At 44.4% G+C, this 20707-nt stretch overlaps 1 protein-coding gene across 1 annotated transcript in view; it reads left to right on the top strand.

Annotated features, from left to right (window-relative positions):
* The first annotated feature begins 6916 nt into the window (after window positions 1–6916).
* The window catches only part of LOC142312236 (uncharacterized), a 78560-nt gene continuing 64769 nt past the window's right edge, over window positions 6917–20707 (top strand). Inside the window, exons 1-4 of the mRNA XM_075351151.1 lie at window positions 6917–7064; window positions 7148–7245; window positions 7443–7533; window positions 10414–11431. Coding sequence (XP_075207266.1) covers window positions 6932–7064; window positions 7148–7245; window positions 7443–7533; window positions 10414–11431 — 1340 coding nt within the window. The 5' untranslated portion in view covers window positions 6917–6931. The remainder of the gene's footprint in view (window positions 7065–7147; window positions 7246–7442; window positions 7534–10413; window positions 11432–20707) is intronic.

Raw genomic sequence — 20707 nt, 5'->3', positions numbered from 1 at the left:
AACACTGAACACACCGAACACAGAGCACTGAACACACTGAACACTGAACACACTGAACACAGAGCACTGAACACACTGAACACAGAGCACTGAACACAGAGCACTGAACACACTGAACACACTGAACACAGAGCACTGAACACACTGAACACAGAGCACTGAACACACTGAACACACTGAACACTGAGCACTGAACACTGAACACACTGAACATACTGAACACAGAGCACTGAACACACTGAACACAGAGCACTGAACACACTGAACACAGAGCACTGAACACTGAACACACTGAACACTGAACACACTGAACACACAGAGCACTGAACACAGAGCACTGAACACTGAACACAGAGCACTGAACACACTGAACACTGAACACAGAGCACTGAACACACTGAACACTGAACACACTGAACACACTGAACACAGAGCACTGAACACAGAGCACTGAACACTGAACACAGAGCACTGAACACACTGAACACACTGAACACACTGAACACACTGAACACAGAGCACTGAACACACTGAACACAGAGCACTGAACACACTGAACACAGAGCACTGAACACACTGAACACACTGAACACACTGAACACAGAGCACTGAACACACTGAACACAGAGCACTGAACACACTGAACACAGAGCACTGAACACACTGAACACTGAACACCAAACACCGAGTACCGGGCACTGAGCACCGACGATATCCGATCACCAAACATCGGGCACCGAGCACCAAATATAACCGAGGACCGAACATCGAGCACCGAGTATATCCTAGCACAGCGCTGCTGCCTCCAGTGGTCACATTCGTAAGGCACCCAAACTCCGAAAACAAATCTTTTTTTTGTAAAGTCCAGGTTCAGTACGAACAGCGAATGTTAATGTTCAGGTCCGGTCATCTCTACTCCTGACCCCACACATAATCTTCCCCTCATCCGGCACCAACCAGCACAGCAGAGTCCTGCATACACTGAGGAGCTGATCATGTGACCCCTGACTCCTCCCCTCCATGTGACATCATCACAGGTCCTGGAAGCACAGAGCAGCCATATATCTAGTGTGCGGCTCTGCAGGAGGAGGTGTGTGGAGATTCCCCATTACTGGGCTCAGGCTCTCTGGGGGAATTAGCTCCATTGTCCTGGTGTGTGTGGCGTCTGCTGCACATGCTGGGACCTGGGCTGGGCCGGGGGGTTCTTGCCCAGTAGGGTTCCGGGTTGAGGAGGAGTGATTCCGTGCCTTGGGCACTTTAGAAATGGCAGCTATTAAGAATACTGTGCGGTTGGAGGTGGTGGAGGATGACCGGACGAGTATTGGGCTGGAGTACATTGTCAGGAAGGTGGTGATGGGGCTGGCTGGAGTGGACCTAGACAAGGTGTTTTGCATCCAGGAATTTGCGAAGGCCGGTAGATTTGACATCTCCTTTTACACAGAGGAGGACTGCCTGAACTTTTACCAGCTGCTGAGAGAGAACCAGGCGCACGAGTTTCTGCAGTTTATCCTGGTGAAACCACTTTTTTCTAATGTGGAGAGGCTCATCACCGTCCATATGTACAACCCTTTTGTAGACATAGCCATGATTAGAGCGTTTTTGGCCAGATATTGCTCTTCTGTTAAAGGAGGAATTAAGCAGAAAAATATGTTTGGGGTGTTTAATGGGATTATAAAATTCTGGGTGCGTTTTAAACAAGATCCAGAGAACATTGGTGGGATAATGCACCCTCCCGGGAATTTTTCCATTGGGGGAGATAGAGGCTATCTCTTCTATCCTGGGCAGCCTTCTTTTTGCAGGAAATGCTTCAAATATGGACATGTGGCTGATAACTGCGAGGCAGGTGTAGCCTGCAGGAATTGCAAACAAGTGGGGCATGAAGCCTCGGAGTGCCCCTTTTCCCCTATGTGTGACATCTGTGGTGCAGGAGATCACACTTGTAGGTCTTGCCCTGGCTTGCATCGCCAGTCATTTTTGGAGAGATCTCAGTTTGTGAGGCGCAGAGACAGGGATAAGGCTGTGAAGCAAACCCCAGCTCTGGAGAATGTGGCTGTTAGCCCCCAGGTGTCTGAGGTGCCAGCTGTGTCTGTAATGGGGGCTGTGGTAGATGATCTTCCCAAGATTGAGAAGCAAACCATGTTGGTGGACATTGACCTTCCCAAGGTGGAAGCCCTATTGGGGGTGGCAGAGCCCTCTGTGTGTGCAGAGCCATTGGGTGTGGTGCCAGAAACTCCTAGTGTGCCACTGCCTGCTTCTTCTGTGGATCTCACGCCTGCAGAGCTGATTGAGGAGTTTCTGAGCCCTGACCCTGTTTCTCCCTTGAGCCCTAGTATGTATACATTTTCTGTGTCTCCAGAGGAGAAGGAGGAAGCCAGGATGCCCAGGGCAGAGAGCAGTGCTATTTTCAAGAAGGTGCTGGACAAAAATAAAATGTCTCATAAATCTGTGAAGAGGTTAAGGAGTAATCTATTGGCAAGGGTTCATGCGCCTCCAATAGAAACACATAATCCTTATGCTATATTGTCTCCTGACTTGGGGGACGAGTTGCAATCTGAGGCGCTTTCTGCAGTTAATCCTATATCTCCCAGTGTGGGTTTTTTGGAGGGCGGCAAGGTGGCTCTCTTGGAGGATATGCTTGAAGATCCGTCGTAATGTGAATGCTCTGCACCTGCTTGAATGCGGTTTCTTATGCCCCTCTTTGGTTCCCATAAACCTATACCTCTATGGTGTTACAACTAAGGATCCTATCACAAAATGTGCGTATGTTTACCTCTTTGCCTAGGCGCACAGTGGTATTGGATTTTTTGGCCTCAAAGGGCAGTGATATTGTCTGTGTACAAGAGTGCGGATTAAAGAAATTTCCCAAGAAAAGTGAGTGGAAATATGGAGACTCTATCTGGTCTTTTTCTGCTTTGAATAGGAATGATGGCATTGGGGTGTTGATACAAAATAAGGACATTTCTGTCAAGGAATACACCGTGATTGAAGAAGGCAGATGTGTGCTGGTTTCTTTGTGTTACCATGGATGGGACTTCAGGCTCATCTGCATTTACGCAAATGTGGACAAACATGACCGTCTTTTGTTATTTCAGAAGTTAATTTCATTTTTACACGGTAAAGTTCCTGTTTTTGTGGTAGGAGATTTTAATTGTGTATTTTCCAAATCAGCAAGAGCAAGTGCCTGTGAAAACAAGGTGGATGCAACAGGTATTTTGTGGAATAAGATAATGAAAGATTTTTCCTTAAAGGATGCAGTGGCTACTAAACCGGGACCCTTTACTTATCATGCCGCGGATGGTCGCACGGACTCCCGGCTGGATTATTTTTTCCTTTCAGATGAAATTTACTGTACTAATTATGTCCAAGAGAGAGTGTGTTTTTCTGATCATGAATGTTTGATGGGAGTGTTTGAGGTGGATGAGTTTTCTTATGGAAGGGGTAGGTGGAGAATGAATGTGAGTGTGCTAGGGGATGAAAGGGTTACAAGAATGTTTGCTATGAGGTTTGCTGGATGGGTGAGGCAGAAAAATGATTTTGGTGATATTTTGCAATGGTGGGAATGGGTTAAATGTAGGATACGCAGTTTCTTTCGGAAAGTTGGTTGCACCAGGGCTAAACTGAGAAGATTGGCCTTTACCCGCTTTAATAGACGGATTGCTTTTCTGCGTAGGTGTAAATCGTTTGGTATGTGTGTGGAGAAAGAGTTGCAGGGAGCGCAGAAAGAGGTGAATGACTGGATAACTGAGAAAGGTCGAGAGATTGTGTTCCGCTCTCGAGTGAAAATCAAAGAGCAGAATGAGAAATGTACTAGATTTTTCTTTAAGAAAATGTGTGGAGGGAAGAAAGATATGAGAATTTTGCTGAATGAGGAAGGTGAAGAAGTGCGTGGAGAAGGTGTGATAAAAGAAGTGGCAAGATTTTATGGAGAATTGTATGATGTGAAGGAATGTGAGATGGGGAGGGAGAATGAGGTTCTGCAGGTGGTGGAGCACTTTGTGGATGAGGATGTAGGGCTTAGGTTGCTGGATGATATTACTATGGGGGAGCTCCATGATGTGATAAGCAAATCACCTAAGAACAAGTCCCCAGGGCATGACGGGATACCATGTGACTTTTACGTCAAGTTCTGGGACATTGTGGGTAAAGAATTCTTGGAGGTGGTGAAATTCTTATTCACAGGGAAGGAGATGCCGGACTCTATGAAGAGAGAATTGGTGGTTTTACTTTATAAAAAGGGGGATAAGAGGAGTTTGGTGAATTGGAGACCCATAACTTTATTGAATGCAGATTATAAAATCTATGCAAAAATTCTGGCAAGTAGAATGAAGGAGGTGATTGCTTCAGTGATAGGTGAGGAACAGGTCTGTGCGGTGCCCAAGCGTAGGATACATGACAATGTGTGCCTGGTGAGAGATGTGATTGAGGACTGTAAGAATAGGAAGAAAAGTATAATTGTGTGTGCATTGGATTTTGAGAAAGCGTTCGATCGAGTGGCCCATTTGTTTTTGTTTAGTGTGTTGATTAGAATGGGTTTTCCTGAGCGTTTGGTTAGATTGATTGCGTGTTTGTATGAAGGTGCTCAGAGTGGTGCAGGTGAATGGTTTTTTCACAGAACCTTTCAGGATTTTGTCTGGTGTTAGACAAGGTTGTCCACTTTCTCCTATTTTATTTATTTGTGTGTTAGAACCTCTGTTACAATTGATTAGGCAAGATAAGGTTGTGAAAGGGTTTTTGGTTCCGGGTAGTGATGGTAAGGTCGTGAAGGCTGTGGGCTACATGGATGATGTGTGTGTGTTGTGTGACTCTGAGTGTGATTTGCAAAGGGTGAAATTGTTGGTGAAATTATTTTGTATTGCGTCTGGTTTCAAAATTAATTGGGGGAAAAGTAAAATTAAGGTTCTTTTTAGTTCTCAGGAGGTGAGGGATGTGGATATGGAATGTGTGACTGAGGGTATTGAGGTGCTGGGTGTTAGTTTGGATGAGGAATTGAAAGGTGAGAAAAGTTGGGATGTAATGAGTGCTAAGATAGCGAGGAAATTGGATTTTTGGAGGCTGCGTGAATTATCCTTCACAGGGAAAATATTGGTCATTAAAAGTGTAATATTGCCTATGATTATGTATTTGGCGTTGGTGTTTCCTCCGCCGTGTGTCTTTTTTAGGCGTATAAATAGATTATTGTTTATATTTCTATGGGGTAGTAACATAGAGAAAGCTAAAAGAGAGATTCTCTTGAAAAGTAAAAGGAATGGGGGTTTGGGTTTCCCTAACCTGGAGGTTTATATTGGGTTAAATTGCATTAGGTTTTTAATAACTTTATTTGCTAAGGAAACTAAAGCTGCTAGTATGGCCAGATATTTGGCCGGCACTATGACCAACCGACTACAATGGTCTTTTCAGGACAATAGTAAGCCAATTGCCTTTCTGTGTCCGCTGTGGTATTTGAGGGTGGAAGCCTTTATCAAAAAATTTCATCTGGAGAAAATGTCTATGTTGAGCTTTCTTAACAAGAAGGCTTTGACTAAGAGAATGTGTATGGATGATATGCTGTGCGTGATTGCAGGGTTAAAGTCTGTAGAAGCGGAAGATGTCTGGCAAAAATTGGAGCGTTGTGACTTGTCTAATAAACAGAAGGATTTTGTGTGGATGTCTTTGCATGGGGTGCTGCCGGTGAGGAGCGTGCAGAAAAGAAAGGGGTTGGCTGTGTCTGAACGGTGTCCAAGAGAGCGGTGTGGAAGTGATGAGGAGGTGAGTCATGTGTTGTGGTCATGTAACTTTGCTAAGGATGTCTGGAATAAGATGAGTGGCTTTCTGCCCTCGGTCCTCGGCCCCTTTCTGCCCTCGCTCCTCGGCCCCTTTCTGCTCTCGCTCCTCTGCCCCTTTCTGCTCTCGCTCCTCTGCCCCTTTCTGCCCTCGCTCCTCTGCCCCTTTCTGCCCTCGCTCCTCTGCCCCTTTCTGCCCTCGCTCCTCTGCCCCTTTCTGCCCTCGCTCCTCTGCCCCTTTCTGCCCTCGCTCCTCTGCCCCTTTCTGCCCTCGCTCCTCTGCCCTCGCTCCTCTGTCCCCTTTCTGCCCTCGCTCCTCTGCCCCTTTCTGCCCTCGCTCCTCTGCCCCTTTCTGCCCTCGCTCCTCTGCCCCTTTCTGCCCTCGCTCCTCTGCCCCTCTCTGCCCTCGCTCCTCTGCCCCTCTCTGCCCTCGCTCCTCTGCCCCCTTTCTGCCCTCGGCCCCTTTCTGCCCTCACTCCCCGGACCCTTTCTGCCCTCGGTCCTCGGCCCCTTTCTGTCCCCCCACAGTATAATGTTCCCCCAGAATGTTCTCATTATATGTTTCTCCTTATTCTCTCCAGTAATTGTATTATTACAGCGGATTCTTTATGATGTTACATCGTCATCTTCTCCCCATTCAGGTCCTTACAATATCGGATCCTCTTAGTGGAGATCTTCTATAGAAGAGAATTCTCCTGATTGCCCCGTGAAGGATGGATATGGACAGGGACAAGATGGCGGAGAGGATATTACACCTCACCCTAGAGATCCTCTTCCGGCTTACTGGAGAGGTGAGAGATTCTGATGACGTCACATTACATCATTCTTATCTATGGGAATAACAGATGGACAGAACTGGAGAGGTGAGGACTCTGGAAATGTCTGGAGTGAGATTTCTTACTGTGTCTCTCCATAACCAGGATTACACAGTAGTGAAGAAGACCTCTAGTGAGCGCTGTCAGGCCCCTGTGTCTGAGGGATGGGGAAGACCCCTGAGCCCAATCACGGGGCCTCCACCTCACCCCCCGATACATGAGGACATCAATGACCAGAAGATCCTAGAACTCACCTACAAGATGATTGAGCTGCTGACTGGAGAGGTGACACTGCTGGGAATGCTGGGACATTATACAGTAACGCTATGGAGGGATCGGGGGTGACGGTATCATTGTATGTGTCAGGTTCCTATAAGGTGTCAGGACGTCACCGTCTATTTCTCCATGGAGGAGTGGGAGTATTTAGAAGGACACAAAGATCTGTACAAGGACGTCATGATGGAGGTTCCCCAGCCCCTCACATCACCAGGTAATAGACAGGACTAAATACACACGGCCTATAATTATCTGTATGTAAGGAATGAATTCAGTCCCTGTATGTGTCTCCTCCAGTTCTATCCAGTAAGAGGACAACACAAGAGAGATGTCCCCGTCCTCTTCTCCCACAGGACTGTAAACAAGAAGATCCTGATGTTCCTCAGGATCATCAGGTAGATGGAGAGAAGGTGCCATGAAATCTCCCTATGATGTGTAGACGGCTGTGAAGGTCTTGTGCTCAGTCTTGTTTTATCCTCCAGTATTATATGTGTTATACTTGTGTAATGAGAGCGGTGGAGATGGCAGGATTAGAGCTGATCATAGATGGGACTTCTCCATCTGTCTGTGACTTTTACAATATTTGTTTCAGGGGGAAGATCTGACCCATATTAATACTACAGAGACATATGTGAGGGGTGATGAGTGGAGTAAAGAGGAGGTTCCTACAGATAACCGCCCAGGTGAGTAGTGACCACTAAATGCATAGAAGTCACAGATTCTTCTCAGTCACCGGCTGTGGCTGCTTTATCAGGGTTGTAGTCCGGCCATATCAAATGGTCACCATTTTGCTGCTAGACCACCACATGCTTCTCTACCCAAAACTGTCCCCATTATTTTGGGCATTGGACGCCCTTCTGTTGGAGTGAGATCTGTATCAGCCAGATCTTACAGGTAGGATCCATCCTATCCCCTGAAATTAGAAGACGTTGACTCTTAGCTGCCCAGATCTCTTATCTGCAGAGCCAAATGACAGTGTACATAGAAGGTGCAGACAACTTAGAAAATCATGGGAAGAAGAATCTAATCTGTATGGTGGACCCCTAAGAGAAAGCGGAGGGTAATGATGCTGGTGATGTCCTAGATTATTAGTTTGGTGCCGTGTTCACCAGGTGAATAAAGATTGATTTCTCTCAGTGGGAGAAACAAAATAATAATCTTGTAGTTGATGAAGAGACCTCAGTAGTCTGGAAAGCTTGCTTTGTAACATTTATTTTATTTTTATTCGGCATTAATAAGTATCATAACTACAAGATTCTTATTGTTTCTCCCACTGAGAGCAATGAATCCATCTTCCTAGAATCTCGGCATCTTGTTGATGGATCTTCCTTCTCTCCCTTCTGCTGAATGTGCTGATAGGGGCGTTTTTATCCAAAGTTCGGCACAGGATAACTGTAACATATGAGGGAGGTTAGAATTTTCCCACAGTGGGTACATGGAGGCCGGGCAGCCCACCCACATGATTTCCAAAATATAATTAGAAAAAAAAAGGAAAGTAATAACACATTTTTCCAAGAAGCATAGCTTTTTTTAGTTTTCAGTCAACATAGACATATAAGGGATTATTTTTTTGCGGGATGACTTGTACTTTTGAATTACACTATTTATTTTATCATATAATATACTGAAAATGAGAAAAAATTCCAAGTGCAGTGAAATGCCCAAAAAAAATGCAATTACACGATTGTTTTTTATTTACCATGCTCACTATATGTTCACATGTTCAGCCTCTGACAGTGAGAATAGGCTTGTGCTGGAAGGTAGCCACCAGATGCTACACCAGAGAGTCTTTGTACTGTGATGGCTGACTGCAGGGGTCAGCGATTGAATACTGACAGACACTGATGTGGTCGGGTGCATACAGGTGCAGCAGTTATGGCAGGCACAGCTGGTATAGATAGATGCAGCATCTACAGTGGATACTAGGAAACAGACACATGTTACCGTGTTTTTCCAAAAATAAGACACTGTTTTATATTTTTTTTGCCCCCCAAAAAAGCACTAGGGCTTATTTTTGGAGGAGGTCTTATTCTTGGAGAAACACTGTTGGGGGTAAGTTTACCCCTTAAAAAAGCAGACCCCCCCCCACTTCCCAGAAGACTCATACTCACCAGACCAGACCAGGACGTCTGCGTGCTTCCCAGGTTCTCCTGTGATCTCCGGTCGGTGCTGCACGCCGTCCTACCCTGCTGTTAGCTGACACACACACAGAAGATCCCAGACACACACACAGAAGATCCCAGACACACACACAGAAGATCCCAGACACACACACAGAAGATCCCAGACACACACACAGAAGATCCCAGACACACACACAGAAGATCCGAGACACACACACAGAAGATCCCAGACACACACACACACACAGCAGATCACACACACACACACACACACACACAGCAGATCACAGATATACACAGCAGATCACACACAGCAGATCGCAGGCACACACAGCCGATCACAGATACACACAGCCGATCACAGGCACACACACAGCAGACCACACACAGCAGATCGCAGGCACACACAGCCATCACAGATACACACATCCGATCGCAAGCACACACAGCCGATCACAGACACACACAGCCGAACGCAGACACACACAGCCGAACGCAGACACACACAGCCGATCGCAGAAAAACACAGCCGATCGCAGACACACACAGCAGATCACACACACACACACACACACACACACATATCCAGCACTTACGGCAGCAGGGAATGAGAGCAAGTCATGTGTCCGGCCGGAGGTCCTGTTCGTCGCGCTGCACCGCACTGCCTCTCAGGATTCTCCCAGCGAGAAGAGATCGGTGTCACTGGATGAGGTGAGTGTGTATGCGATCCGATGTGTGTGTGTGTGTGTGTGTGTGTGATTTGATGTTTGCGTTTGATCCGATGTTTGTGTGTGCGATCTGACTGTGTGTGCGATCCGATGTTTGTGTGTGAGATCTGGTGTGTGTGTGTGGGAGGGAGCTGATGTGTGCGCTCACTGCAAGTCCTGCTGCTCGGCGTCTGGTGAGTGTAATTGCCGGATGCCGCTGTCTATAATGAAGTGTCCTGCAGTATCTAAGTTTTTTAGCTGCACGGACACTTCATTATTGATCCGGGACTAGGGCTTATTTTCGGGGGAGGGCTTATATTTAAGCCTTTCTCCGAAAATGCTGAAAATCCCTGCTAGGGCTTATTTTTGGGGGAGGTCTTATTTTTGGAAAAACACGGTAACACACACAGCACAGCTCAGCAAACGGCATGGTAACTGACAACTAGCAACGCGTCTCTAAAGATAGACCACTTTGCCCAGGCACCTCCCATAAGGGTAGGATGCCTTAAATACCTATTGCCTCTCAGCCATAGGTTGTGAGGAACTTCCATGATCGCTGCCCGCTGGCCCTTTAATAATATATGAGCGTGAGCTAAGCACACTACCAGGAGACCTGCACTGGGGGAAGGGTGCAGGACAGTCCGAGGATGCCGGTAACAACGTTACAAGCTATTTTATAAAGTATAGCTTTAAATTGTTATATATTATTGAAAATAATTTTTATTCTCTACAGATGCCTGTCCCAGGAGATTAGAGGCAAAACTGACACCTTCAATTTTTAAATCAGATAACCTTGATATCACACAAGATATAACTGAAGTGAATGCCAGTATTCCAGATATACTATCATCCCTTTACAGCAAAGATTTATCATCTGATTTTATTAAACAAGTCCTTCCTTCTGATTCATCACAGACTGTTAAGAAAAATAAATGTCACAAAGGCAGCATTAAAAATCAAAGTGCCCTTACAGCAAAGAAGCAATTTTCAACTTCACAATATCAAAAAATTAATTTAAAAATTCACACAGGGGAGAAAATATTTTCTTCAGAATATGTTAGTTACCAGAGAACTCATGCGGGTGAAAAGCCATTTTTATGTTCAGAATGTGGGAAATGTTTTAACCAAAAATCCCATCTTGTTACACATCAGAGAACTCACACAGGGGTGAAGCCATATTCATGTTCAGAATGTGGGAAATGTTTTAAACGAAAATCACATCTTCTTACACACCAGAGAACTCACACAGGGGAGAAGCCTTTTTCATGTTCAGGATGTGGTAAATGTTTTGCAGATCAATCATTGCTTGTTAGACATCAGAGAACTCACGCAGGGGAGAAGCCTTTTTCATGTTCAGAATGTGGGAAATGTTTTAAACGAAAATCACATCTTCTTACACACCAGAGAATTCACACAGGGGAGAAGCCTTTTTCATGTTCAGGATGTGGGAAATGTTTTGCAGATCAATCATTGCTTGTTAGACATCAGAGAACTCACACAGGGGAGAAGCCATATTCATGTTCAGAATGTGGGAGATGTTTTAAACGAAAATCACATCTTCTTACACATCAGAGAACTCACACAGGGGAAAAGCCTTTTTCATGTTCAGAATGTGGGAAAAAATTTTCAGATCAATCAAGTCTTGTTAGACATCAGAGAACTCACACAGGGGAGAGGCCTTTTTCATGTTCAGAATGTGGGAGATGTTTTCAACAAAATTCAAATCTTGCAAAACACCAAAGAATTCACACAGGGGAAAAACCCTTGACATGATTAGAATGAGGGAAATAATTTGCACACAAATGGATTATTTTTAAACATCACAATTCTTAAAAGTGCAGAAGCCATTATCATACCTAGAAGTTTAGAAATGTTTTACTTGAAAATTATAATTTGCTGACCACTAAGAATAAATCACATGGGATACTCAAAGCCTTTTGTAAGTAGAGTTCATTAAACCATTTATTGCAATTTTTAACTTCCCTACTGTCTCCTCTCCTTTGTATTGGCGGATGAGGTGGGGAGAAGGGATTCTCTCTTTTCTTTTATTGGATATTTCTATTAGATCCTTAGAAACCCTTATTTTAGCCTTGCTAATTGGGAAAAGAGTGGCATTTCTAAATTGGCAGCTATTTATAGAGATTCTCAGATAACATCTTTTTTGGAGATGGTTGACAAATTACGATTACGTCAAAACTGTCTTTATTAATACCTCCAAGTGAGACATCAACTTAGTACAGGATGTGACATTGGGTACAATTCACCTCCTCGCTCTAGACTTTGTAGACTTTTTCAAAAAGGGAATATGGTATTAAAGGGATCTCAATTTTATATAGGTTTTTTAAACTCCTCGGAAGATCTGAAGTTGTCATACATGTCAAAATGGGAGCAAGAGCTATCTTTTACATTCTTCCCTCAACAATGGTGTGCTACCTCGGAATAGACTTTATTGGACCTCAGGTTGTATAGTTGTATGCATCACCTAGGACAAATTAAAGAAATTCATGCAAGGTGATATCTGTTTCCAGGGAAATTAGCTCACATGATCCCTGATTATTCCCCTTCTTGTTGGAAAGGCTGTCTTCAGAAAGGCACGCTGGGGCATGTATGGTGGTCCTGACCTAAAGTTATGCTGTTTTTTGGAGCAGGTGTTTGATCTAATTTTATCTGTATCTGGTCTTCATTTAAAAATGGATTCTCCACTGGCAATCCTGAATATAGAACTTGATAATTTCCCTGAAAATTTGAAAACTGTTATTGCTGATATACTTACCTTGTCCAGACGATTTCAGGCTATAAAGTGGAAACTCCCATCAGCTCACTCAGTTGAGGAGAACTTTGTTAATCATGTTTCATCAGAGGGTCGTCTGAATCCAACTAAATGTTATCAATAAGAAACAATAAACGTCCTACCGCAGTTTTTCCACAAGAGTCCAGTGTCAGTTCTTCTATATTCCTATAAAACCTTGGTGTCTCAGACCAAACTTGCTGATTATGATTTTACAATCGTAATAACCTTTGTCCAAAAAAGTATTTTTTTTTTTTTTTTATTTTTTTTTTCAAAAACTTTTTTATTGATTTTCCAATTTTTTATAAACATAACAAAATATTCAAGGTTACTCAAGGAAAAACATTTGTCTGACAATATGCGACATAATAGGGTGCAATGCCCCAACTTGATATTTTAAACTGGTTATCTGATTGATATGGTCTCTATTAAACCAAGGCAAAAGTACTAAGAAATAACAGACGCGATACAAGTCAATTAGAATCATTAAGCCCCTAAGCCAACCCCGAATGCTTCCAAATTTTCTGGCACGTCTTGTTGCTACCTTAGCGTCTCGTCTCCCTTTCCTCCGGAACCCACACCTCCGTGATTTTCAATTTACCCAGGTTGTCCTGGATATCATTCAGAAGGTACCATTCCGATTGTACAAAAGGTGTCATCAAATTATTTATTTCTCCCTGAGTAAATTGACTTTCAATGAAATTTCTCCATTTCCCAAAGAACTTGGGTGTCAACCTGTCTTTGTCCCTTTCCGCTTCCACTTTCTCCAGCCTCAGTAAATTATGTAGTTCACCGATGACCTCTTTTATGGATGGTCTCTCCCTTTGTATCCAATGCTTTAATATGGACCGTTTGGCTATCATGGCTATGTCATGTACTATTGTATATTTCTTCTTTCCCGGCATGTCCGATCCCCCTCTTACTCCTCCCTCAAAGGAATGGAAAATCCACACCATTAGCTCTAGATTTCCAGAAATTCCCCATGTTGCCTGGACAAATAATCTAATTATCTAATAATCTTGATTCCAGAACCTGTGAATTTCCGTACACTCCCATAGTCCATGTAGCATATCTGTTTTTTCTCTTTGACATTTAGGACACCGCATATCTCTTCCCGGAATGTTGAAGCCCATAATAGCCCTGTGTAAAATTCTAAATTGGGTGTCTCTCCATCTCTCATTGGTAACATGTTTCCGCATCTGTACCCATCCCTTTAAAAAAAAAAAAAAAAAAAAAAAAAGTATTTTTAATCCGTAGCCTGTGTATAAGATCAGAGTTTTATTTTAGATCACAAATAAACACAATTTCTTTCACACAATGATCTTTTCTTTAAACCTTTTGTAACAGACATTGCAGGTTCAAGTCCTCCAAAGGGAAAGGAGGCAGAAGAAATATCTCGGAAGGTATAAATATATGGAATACAAATATAACATACAAAGGTTAGCGTGTAAGACAAGGGATGTATGAAAAAGAAACGGGGACAGGCAAACATCAGCGTAATAATGTCTACCATGGGACAAAGCTATATAGACCCATCATAATATGCACATATATACACCCACAATAAATGAAGTAAAGGTAAAATGACATAATAGAAGCAGAGTGGAATATATGCAGCAGTAATAGGATGCAAGGTAGGCAAACATATGTGTATACGCCAGGGCGACCCGATTGAGATTGTCAAAAATGAGTCCCAAAGCACAGAAGGAACCCTCATCTGTCCGAAGTGACTGAGAACCAGGTGGGAGAGAGAAAGCTCAGGCTTGGGGATCCCCCTGGAGGAGAGTGAAGGGCTGGAGTGGAGGCGCAGCCATAACGGAAGAACGGACATGACAGGGGTTTGTAAGGCCAGGCACATAAGGGGTTAATATATAGTTTGGACAGGAAGGGGTTAACAAGGATTTGGCGGGATGGGGGAGGAACGATAGGGATTTGAATAATCACGTGGTGTAGGGGCAGATAGGGGATTGGTGGGAAGTATGTAGGAAGAGGTGGGAAAAGGGGGGAGGGAGTATCTTATAGGAGTAAGAAGAGCCGTTGCATCAGACTGTCATTGGATCCAGGACCGGAGAAAGATGGACCCTGCGGTGGCGTCGGCGCTGAGGACAGCGATTGAGGACAGAGGTTGCAAGTGGCTGCAGGAGCAGCTGAACACATTACTGGGAAGGAGCATGGAGCCGGTCTAGCCACCAGCCCGACGTAGGCGCCCGCCAGAGCATCTGAGCCCCGAGGTTCCCCGGCAGCAGAAGAGGATGAGGAGCCCCTCAGTATCTCCTCCAGCAGCAGGAGAGCAGCGGTGTCGTGCAGCTGGGAGGACATCCAGGACCCGGACCAGGCCGGTGAGCGAGTGCGGGCGGGGACAGAGCCTTCCCCTGCAGCGGCAGGACCCAGGGAGCTGAGATACGATACAATACTTTATTGATCCCGTGGGAAATTATGGTATCACAGCAGCACAACTTAAATAATAACATGAATTACTTAATTGACAAGACAGTAGATTTGACAAAAGAACATTATACATTAGATTAGGTCATATACAGCGGGTGAACTGAAAGTAGAAGAAATAAAGTAGACATTGACCTTGATGATTTAACACTACTGTTATTGTTGTACATTCCCATAGCAGTTGGCACAAATGATTTCCTATATTTTTCCTTCTTACACCTCAGAAGGATTAGCCGGTTACTAAAGGTGCTCTTCTGTCTCATGAATAGCTCATATAATGGATGTGCATTATTATTCATAATCGCCATACACTTTTGCAGAGTTCTTCTCTCCACTACCTCCTCAAAAGAGTCAAGATTGCAGCCAACAGCGGAGCTTGCCTTCTTGATAAGCTTATTTAGCTTATTAGCATCAGAGACCCGCACACCACCACCCCAGCATCTGAGTGCAATAAAGATGGCACTTGCCACTACAGACTGGTAGATCATTTCTAACATTTTTCTGCACACATTAAAAGACCTCAGTTTCCTTAGATCCACAGCGGCGAGGCCTCCGAAGTCGCCTGCGGTAGTGCCTGTGGGGCCTCCGCAATCACCGGCGGTGAGGCCTCTTGAGGTGTCCAGGGTAGCGCCTGCGGGTCCTCCGGGATCGGCGAGGCCCCATGGGGTGTCTGGAGTGGCGCCTGTGGGTCTTCAGAGATCCCTGACGGGGAGACCCCCTGGGGTTTCAGGAGCAGTGCCCGCAGGTTCTTCAGCATCGGTACTGGAGGAGGCTGCTATTACTCAGGATATGCAGCAGGCAGAGCCAAGAGTCGGCAGGAGGAGAGTGCGGCCTAGGTGTAACAGGTAACGTCACGGCAAGAGCGGCTAGTTCCGCCCCCTTTGGAGGAGGATAGTAGTCTGGAGAGCAGTAGTGCTTGCCCTGGGTCGGCATTACGTCACCAGGGCAAGGCACATCAACATCTTGGCGGCAATGCGATCGGCGAACCGGGTCTCGCGCTGGCTGGGGGGCTGGAGCTCCTGCAGGCACCCGACACTGGTAGAGGTCGTCGATGTCAAGAAGATTGCGAGTCAAGGGATAAATTCGACACGGTGGAGGACGCTGACAGAATCCCAGGAGAAATTTGCCAGGTCCGATCCATCGTCATGGCTGTTCTGGCGTCTGTCCAGAGTCAGCCTGGTGAGAACCCACTTCTATGTTTGTCCTCGTCTTATGTGTCTCATGTGTCGTCCTTGTTTTCAGGTTTGAATGAGCGTAGACAAGATTTGGTTAGTGCTGGGAGTGCAGCATAGGTTCAGGGTTTTGGTGAATTTATTGGTCAATTTTTAGCCGGTATGTGTGGTGTTATGGCTCATTTAAGCCCACAAGGGGTAGGTCAGATGTCGCCAGTTAGTGCTTGGATGGGTATTAGGGATAGTAATGCAATGGTTTTGGCTGTAGTGTCTCCAATGTCGGGGGCGGGGTCCTCAGTGGGGTTGGTGGACCTGGGTGTTAATGCAGGGGTGCAAGCTGCAGTTTCAGGGACCAGTCAGCGGACCCTGGTGTTAGGTTGGATGATGCGGCGTGGGGTGAAGTGTATGTATGCTTTGATGGCCCCCTGGGGGCTCACCTAAAGCAGGATATGCGGGGAAAGATTTGGAAGGATGAGTACCTCGAAATTTTTTCCTTACTCCCTTTGGCAAAATTTAATTTAGATAAAGTGAAGCCGGATGAGAGCAAGAAGGAGGAGGAAGAGAAACGGCGGTATCGGTTGATACCTCGGACCTTCTCAAACTGGTTGCAGGCATTCGCCATTTTAGCCAGTGTGATTGGGGAAAAAGTGCCGCAAAATTGTTCCGCGCTGTTTTGTTATATGGACTCTATAGGTGAGGCCTATAGGGTCTATGGCGGCACTGCTTGGCTTCGTTACGACGAGCAGTTCAGACAAAGAAAGGCTTTTAGACCTGGTCTTCGATGGGACCACAAGGACATTGTGTTATGGATGCGCCTTATGGGGGCCCCGCGTTCTAATCCGCAGCCATTTCGTAGGGGCCGGGGGGGTCGACATCCAGCTCGACGTCCTCGGCCCATCAATGACCAGGTTGTTGCTGGCAGTTTAATGACAGTCAATGCCGATATGGTGCAAACTTTCGATTTAAGCACAAATGCGCTTTCTGTGATGGAAATCACGCACAGTCGAGGTGTTTTAAAAAGGCAAAAGGACATACCGGAGATACTAACCAAAAAGGGAGTGACACCGGTGAAAATCGAAGCGATGCTACTTTATCTAAGGGAGTATCTGGATAGGGCAGCGGCAGAGTTACTGGAGCAAGCTTTTTCCGTCGGTTTTAAAATACCATATTCGTCTGATGCTAAGGTTTTTCGCCCAGTCAACTTGAAGTCTGCACGACTCCCACCGGCGGTGGTGTCGGATAAACTTCTTAAGGAGGTGACCATGGGGCGCAGGGTGGGACCATTTAAGTTGCCCCCATGGCCCCACCTATGGGTCTCTCCTTTAGGTGTGGTACCCAAAAAGGAACCTAATAAATTCAGACTGATCGATCATTTATCCTACCCACCAGGTCAGTCGGTAAACGATGGAATCAGTGAAGAGGTAAGTACAGTTTCCTACCTGTCCTTTGATAAAGCTCTAGTGTGGCTGCGGAGATGTGGGCCTGGTGCCCTAATGGCAAAAACTGATATAGAAGCAGCATTTCAGTTGCTACCGGTACAACCCGACTGTTTTAATTTGTTAGGGTGTTCGTGGAAAGGGGAATTTTTTGTGGACCGCTGTTTCCCTATGGGGTGTTCGATCTCTTGTTCATTATTTGAGTGCTTCAGTACTTTTGTAGAATGGGTGATTAAGCAGGAGTCGGGTCAGAAGTCAGTGTTACACTACCTAGACAATTTTTTGTGTTTGGGCACTGCTGACTCCGATTGTTGTTCCTTGATACTCCACACAATAGAGCAGGTGGCGGGGAGGTTTGGAATTCCTCTGGCGCCCAACAAGACGGAGGATCCATGCACAACAATTTGTTTTTTGGGAATTGAATTGGATTCAATTGCCATTGAATGTCGTTTGCCGGTAGACAATGTCAAGGTAGCCTGGGCTATAAATTATTTGTTTGAACGTAATAGGAATCTCTGTGTATGTAAATAATCAAAATATAGATGTAGTAGCATAATTATTTGTGTGTCTATATGACAACTGCACAGACGCCATAATATGATTATTAACTGTATATACAAGAAAGAGTTAAACAACGTACAAATGAACAAGGGAGATATTCATTAAGTTAACTGGGAGCCTTATCAGTGGTTTCACACACTGAAAGAAGGAATAATGAGCAGAGAGGTATTTTATAACATACTGGGAAAAACTGGGGAATTAAATACTCCCTACACCCACGAGTCTGCCCCAACCTTCCCTAATGAAACAGAGAGGAGCCCCGTAGTGCTTTTCCCCCTCCTTTCTGCCCCCCTCCGGTTCCCCTGTTAGCTCCAGTGATCTCGATCCCAAGCCACCCATCCTAATAATGCCTTCCATTCCACCCCATCCATGTTAAAGCTTCTGTGATATATGTTTCTGTAATAAAAGTTCTGCCCCATGGCCCCTCTTGTATCTGTCTCTCCCCACCAGCCGTTCTGACACCACGCACCCTGACTCTGGCTGCCCGCAGCGAGACGTGGGAGTGACAGGGAAAGGTGGGGGCTAAGTCAGCTCCTAAAAAAAAAAAAACAACTGACTAAGTAGAGAAAAAGAAAAAATAGTTTCAGCAAATAATTAATGAAATTAATTTTGCAAAAACAAAATTTTAATTTCTTGAAATATGCAAACTAGTTTTTTTTGTTTTTATGGTCATGTTTTTGTATTATATATTGAATATATACGAACCGTGTTGTCTATTGTAAGGTTTCAAAATTCCCCAGTAGTATATAAGTTATATTCATTGGTTGTTTAATCATATTGTCTACTGTTATAAAACTATACATTTTGTCAAATTGGTACATAAAAACAAAAAGTAAAGGGGGGAAGAAGATATCTATTATATTTTCCAGCCGTAGAAGGCGCAGCAGACATATTGGATAGGCTTTAAAGTTGGCCTTTCTTTTGCAACAGTCATGTCATATTTACCGGACTATTATGAGATATGTTTGTTATAAGATTGATCTAATGCATATTTCTTTTAGTTTTTATTTTCATAGATGGAATAAGATGCTGGTCGATTCTACACTGGATATGCTACAGTTTACACAACATGAGGTAGTCTAAATTTGAACCACTCCCTCCCCTCCTATCGGTACAGGAGGAAGTGACGTATTAATGCCCTCTCTGATGGGTGGAGCAGAAGTAGGTAAAATATTCGAATGTGCATGTAGGATGTAGATCTTTCCTGTTGTCAAATGAGCTAGGTACGCTGAAGATAAAGTCTAGTTTTGAGCTGATGGAATCGGATGGAAATCCCCACTCAGGTACAGCTGACCAAGAAGCAGTGAACGGGCCTAGAGTTGAGGAGTTCTTTACCAATGCATATGGACCATATCTCGGTGGCACCTGTCACGATACAAACTGTTCACATGAAGTCTCATCATGCTTGGTACTTTATCAAGAGCAGATCACCTAGGTTCACGACATGGCCCTAAATGGACTAGCATTGACCATTGACCTTTTTGTTTAATTTCCGGAAAGAAGAACCATAGACAATCTGTAGCAAATGTTTTTTGGTTATGTGCTAATTTTAAGATAAGGTCTAAATTCAATTTTTCTTGGTCAGGATAATGTGCCCTAATGAAATTAACGTCAATCCTAATAGCCCCTATAAATCATGAAGTTATTTTTAATAAATAGTATTCAAGGGGGGAGCTAAGCCTGTAGTGTTGTATTAGACAACAATCTCATGGAAGGCCCATATATATATAGATATAATTAAAGTTCAAGGGGGGTAAGTCACAAACAAGTTCCAAATAAAATATATCTAAATGGGGAAAAAATTTAAGGTTGACAACATTCACAGATATCTTATTAAGGGGGGCCTGTGAAGGTAGCCTGAGCTATAAATTGTTTGTTCAAACGTAATAAGAATATCTGTGTATGTAAATAATCAAAATATAGATGTAGTAGCATAATTATCTGTGTGTCTATATGACAATTGCACAGATGCCATAATATGATTCTAAACTGTATATACAAGAAAGAGTTAACCAAGGTACAAATGAACAAGGGAGATATTCATTAAGTTAATTGGGAGCCTTATCAGTGGTTTCACACACTGAAAGAAGGAATAATGAGCAGAGAGGTATTTTATAACATACTGGGAAAAACTGGGGAGTTGAATACTCCCTACTCCCTGTTCTAGTTTCAAGGTCAATGTTGCATTTTGTATAATTGAGTCTTTTTCAATACACGAGTCCAGTCTATGACATTGGCTCATACGGGGAACACGTTTTGTGTGATCATTGTCTGATTCAGTAATATCTATGCAGATATATAGCTAATTCGATCCGTACCTCTGTACTCTGAATGAAGATACCATTAGCTATCTTCACCTAAATTTCTCCCTTGACAACAAGATTAGGGATTTGAAGTTGGAAGTACAGACTGCTTTGAAAAGCAAAAAATTGCGTTTCCGCCAGGTCCAGTCGCTGCTAGGCAAGTTGAATTTTGCATGCCGCATTATGCCCATGGGGCGGATATTTTGCCGGCGATTAGCAGCAGCCACCACCGGAGTGCGACACTTGTTTCATTTTGTCCGTTTGATGGCCAGTTTGAAGGCTGACCTAAGAATATAGGCTTCCTTTTTGGAAAAGTTTAACA

Source organism: Anomaloglossus baeobatrachus, chromosome 5 (assembly GCF_048569485.1).
Source record: "Anomaloglossus baeobatrachus isolate aAnoBae1 chromosome 5, aAnoBae1.hap1, whole genome shotgun sequence".
Classification (NCBI taxonomy): Eukaryota; Metazoa; Chordata; class Amphibia; order Anura; family Aromobatidae; genus Anomaloglossus; species Anomaloglossus baeobatrachus.
Note: the sequence above shows the minus strand (reverse complement) of the source record. Positions and strands in the feature narration are given on the sequence as shown.